Raw genomic sequence first — 4,974 nt, forward strand, 5'->3', positions numbered from 1 at the left:
TGTGTATATATATATGTATATGTATATAAAAAGATGTAAATATTATGCAAATTTTAATTAAATAAATATCGCAATTTAATTATGAAATTTTTTATTTTCATTTCTAATAATACGATTTTGGCGGAATTTTAATATTGTGTAATAAGAGTTTCAAAATTAAATGCATATCATAAGTTTTTTTTTAAAAGGAAAAATGCATATCATAAGTAATTTAATTGGTTACCAACTATTTGACTTCGAATAAGTGTGATATATACCCAGCTATCCCCATCCCCATTATCTCCACTCCCGAGTACCAACCAGTCACAGCCACCCTTCACCACGCGCAATGGCGGCTTCGTCGGTTCTCTCTCTCCTCGCCCTCTCTCTCGCCGCCCTCTTTCTCATCCCCGCCGCCCAGGGTCAGTCGTCCCCGGCCCCCACCGCCCCCGCGGGGCCGATCGACATTTTCACAATTCTCCAAAAGGCGGGCCAATACGAATCGTTTTCTCGCCTCCTGAACCAAACTCAGGTGGGAAACCAAATCAACAACCAAGTGAACAACTCCAACGAGGGTATGACCGTCTTCGCCCCCACCGACAACGCATTCCAGAACCTTCCGTCCGGTACCCTCAACAACCTCACCGACCAGCAAAAGGTACAGCTCATCCTCTACCACATCCTCCCCAAGTACTACACCGTCGAGGGCCTGCAAACGGTCAGCAACCCCGTCAGGACTCTGGCCACCGGCAATGACGGCGGCGTTTTCGGCCTCAACTTCAGCGGCCAAGCCAATCAGCTCAATGTGTCCACCGGGATCGTCCAAGTCCCGATATACAACGCGGTGAGGAAAGATTTCCCTCTAGCAGTTTACCAGGTCGACAAGGTTTTGATTCCGGTGGAGTTCACTCAATCCAAGCCTCCGACCGCCTCTCCACCGCCGGCAGCCGGTTCCTCCGGCGGTGCCGCCGGGAACGGTACTACCGGGGCGCCTGCCACTCCTGCAGGTAATGGTAATGGTGCTGGGAAGAATGTGGGATTTGGATTGGTGTCTGGGATTTGGTTTTTGTGCATGTGGATGCTAATTATATGAGATGATGATGAATGAAGCTGTGGGCATGGTGTTTATTTGTTTTGTTCCAATTTTAAACATTTTCTTCCCTTTTTTTTTTTTAATGTTGGAGGGGTTTGGTGTAATTAATTGAAGTTCGTGCATTTATTTAATTTGTACCTGCATTGGGACTACTTCAAAGTTGAAATAATTTTTATTTTATTTTATTTTTTCATATTATTTATAAATGTTACATTTGCTTGCATTTTTTATGTGGCTTGTTGTAATTCTTTCGCCCCGGATCTCGAGTTTTTTTTTTTTTTTTTTCACGAGATTTCAATATGAACTTGAAATTTGTTTATGTCGAATTCGTGTATGACTTAAGACCTAACCAGGTCCTAGCCAGTAGCCAAGAGCTCATCGGCGGATCTCGAGTTTTACAACTACCTATTTTATTATATTTTTATTTATTTTCAAACAACGAAGAAACAATGTTGAGGGTGTGAGCAGGCAAAGCACATGCTGACAAATGTATTGCATGTGCTGTTCTTATCTCTATACTAATATAGTAATATCTTGCATTCCTCTGTCTGTCCTCGTATACTGATGGGAAAATTGCATTTTAGACCCTCTATATTTTTCTTCTTGTGATTTTGATATTTTATCAAATTTTTATTTTAGTTTATTATATTTATGCGTTTTTATGGGTTTTTTTATATTTAATTTTAAAAAAAAATTAAATTTCAAAAATAATTTGAACCTCAAAATGTTCTTGCAAACAGCGAACCCTGCAAAAAAAAATGCAAGGTCCACTATTAAAGAGAGCGGACGCTGCAATTTGCAGCGTCCGCTCATGCTGGCAGCGGACGCTGCCAGCATATACATGGGGACTTGCAAAAACGCAAGTCCCAGGTACACCTTTCTTTCTTTCTTTTTTTTTATTTGTTTTTAATTAATTAATTATATAATTAATAATATTTTGTAAAATTATATTTAATAATTTAGTAGTATGATCATTTTTTTTTCAAAATTTTAAATTTCGAATTTGATAATTGGTCTGAAAAATTATTAAAGAAACAAAACATAAAATTTACGGTTAAAAAAATTAAATTGATTAAATAAATTTACGATTTAACTTAAATTTTGGTCAGTTGAGTTATATATTTATTTTAATCATTTGGATTTGTGGAGATCTCTCGTTTAAGTTGATAAATCTAGAGTAGTTAATTCAAATCTATTTAAACCGAACTGATGCAAAAATGCTATTACAAAATTTCTCAATCCGAAACAAAATCATCTCGAAAATTAGAATTAAAATTTATGGTTAACAAATTCAATTGATTAAATAAATTTTTTTGTGATCAGTTATCAACATATTTTGATAAATTTATTTTAATATAAAATTTATTATTTTGATAAATTTATTTTATATCATATTTTTTAATATAAATTTTATTTTTTTATTAAAAATTGGTTAGCGGAGTTATTAACTTATTTTAATTCGTTTGGATCTCTGCAAGTTCTTATTAATAGACATAGAGAATTAATTTGGATATATTTCAGTCAGTTCGAGTTCACAATATTCGAGATGATTTTGCTTCGACAAATTCAATTGATTAAATAATTTTTTTTGTGATCAGTTATCAACATATTTTGATAAATTTATTTTAATATAAATTTTATTTTTTTGATAAATATATTTTATATAATTTTTTAAATATAAATTTAAAATTTTATTTTTTAATTAAAAATAAATCAATAACTCCGCTAACCAATTTTTAATTTTTAATAAAAAAAATAAAATTTATATTAAAAAATATGATATAAAATAAATTTATCAAAATAATAAATTTTATATTAAAATAAATTTATCAAAATATGTTGATAACTGATCATAAAAAAATTTATTTAATCAATTGAATTTGTTAACCATAAATTTTAATTCTAATTTTCGATATGATTTTGTTTCGGATTGAGAAATTTTGTAATAGCATTTTTGCATCAGTTCGGTTTAAATAGATTTGAATTAACTACTCTAGATTTATCCACTTAAACGAGGGATCTCCACAAATTCAAATGATTAAAATAAATATATAACTCAACTGACCAAAATTAAGTTAAATCGTAAATTTATTTAATCAATAAAATTTTTTTAACCGTAAATTTTATGTTTTGTTTCTTTAATAATTTTTCAAAGATTATCAAATTCAAAATTTAGAATTTTTTTTTAAAAAATGATCATACTACTAAATTATTAAATATAATTTTACAAAATATTATTAATTATATAATTAATTAATTAAAAAACAAATATATATATAAAAAAAAGGTGTACCTGGGGACTTGCAAACGCAAGTCCCCATGTATATGCTGGCAGCGGACGCGCGGACCCTGCATTTTTTTTTGCAGGGTCCGCTGCTTGCAAGAACGTTTTGAGGTATTTTGTAACTCTCCCTATTTCAAATTATTTTTGAAATTTAAATTTTTTTTTAAATTAAATATAAAAAAAACCCCGTTTTTATCAAGTACTCTTTTTTCTATGTGATACTACTGTGTAAAAATCAACACTTTTTTATTAAAATAATTAAAACTGCAAAAAACTGAAATTTGTTTATACAAAAGATCAAAACCATAAAAAAACAACAACACATTCATGACCAAACTTATAAATTTTCCCTACACTTATTTTATATATTCATAACTTAATTTGTTGATTATTATAATTTTTAATATCAATCATATCTATTAGGGCGGATCTATATGATAGTTTCCAAAATGACCTTGGTCAAACATTCTTTTTTGAAATTTAACTTTCTTTGGTATATTTGAAACACTTCAAAGTTCAAATAAACTTGTTGAGGGTTAGTTTTCAAAAAACTAGTTTTACCAAGATCATTTATTAAAATATTTTTTTATAGGGGAGTGATATTTATACTTCAATTTTTGTTAAATACACTCTATTTTTAATTTTTATAGTATATATTGACAATGATACTCTTTTATTGATTTTTATATTTTTAGTAAATTTATTAATTATGATATTAATTTCTAAAATAAATTACTTAAAACATTAAATACGTAAATTTAGAAAACAATATTACAAACATAATTCATTACCTTAATTATCGTTACTTTTGTTTTCGGTTTCTTTTTACCGATTTTTTTATTTTTTAATTTTAATTTTTTTTGTTTAATTTTTTTTCAACCAAGTGATATTTCATTCCCATATTTTAATATCTTATTTCATGATGATATTTTTATCATAAATATAAAAAATATATTTATATTTTAAAACTAACAAAAATTTATAAAAATAGTTAATATATTTGTTCGTATTTTTTTATAATAAAAAATGGCTATGGTAATGTTCGCAATATTTTATTAAAATTATACAATTTATCTTTAGACATTTTGTAAAAACAAATAAAATAATATAAACTAAAAGTACGTTTTATTTAAATTATTATTTTATTCCAAATTTTTTACACCCCGATAGTTTAAAATATTTCGAAAAATAATTATTTATAATTTGTAAAACCTATTAAAGATTTGGGATAAAATATGAAAAAATATTATGTAATATTAAAATTATTTTAATATTATGTAATAAATAATATTATTTAAATTCATATTTTAATTTCAAATTTTTTACACGTCAATATTATGTATACATGATAGAAAATTATAGTAAATGAATGAAAATATTTAATTGTTAAACGTGGGATGTATATTGGGGTTAGTCTATGCTATATCGAGAGTGTTTCTTCCCATATTTCAATATTATTAGATCATGTGGGACCCTTATAGTTTTATGAAAATTGACATGTATGTTGATGATCCAATGGTTGACATTTGACCACATCATGGGGGGAGAAGTACTCCAGGTGTAGCATAGAATAATACTGTATATTGTACTTACCTTTCAGAAATTAATCACTACCATC

General features: G+C 28.2%; 1 protein-coding gene across 1 annotated transcript; it reads left to right on the forward strand.

The window, feature by feature from the left end:
• The first annotated feature begins 258 nt into the window (after positions 1-258).
• LOC140891987 (fasciclin-like arabinogalactan protein 9) lies at positions 259-1,300 on the forward strand. The gene has a single exon (XM_073300707.1). The coding sequence runs from the start codon at positions 329-331 to the stop codon at positions 1,070-1,072; it is 744 nt and encodes a 247-aa protein (XP_073156808.1). The 5' UTR covers positions 259-328; the 3' UTR covers positions 1,073-1,300.
• The last annotated feature ends 3,674 nt before the right edge of the window (positions 1,301-4,974 follow it).

The sequence above is a fragment of the Henckelia pumila genome, chromosome 3 (genome assembly GCF_033568475.1).
Source record: "Henckelia pumila isolate YLH828 chromosome 3, ASM3356847v2, whole genome shotgun sequence".
Taxonomy (NCBI): domain Eukaryota; kingdom Viridiplantae; phylum Streptophyta; class Magnoliopsida; order Lamiales; family Gesneriaceae; genus Henckelia; species Henckelia pumila.

Bases quoted from the DNA above. Each gene is read 5' to 3' on its own strand.
- LOC140891987 (XM_073300707.1), top strand. From the start codon at position 329: ATGGCGGCTTCGTCGGTTCTCTCTCTCCTCGCCCTCTCTCTCGCCGCC.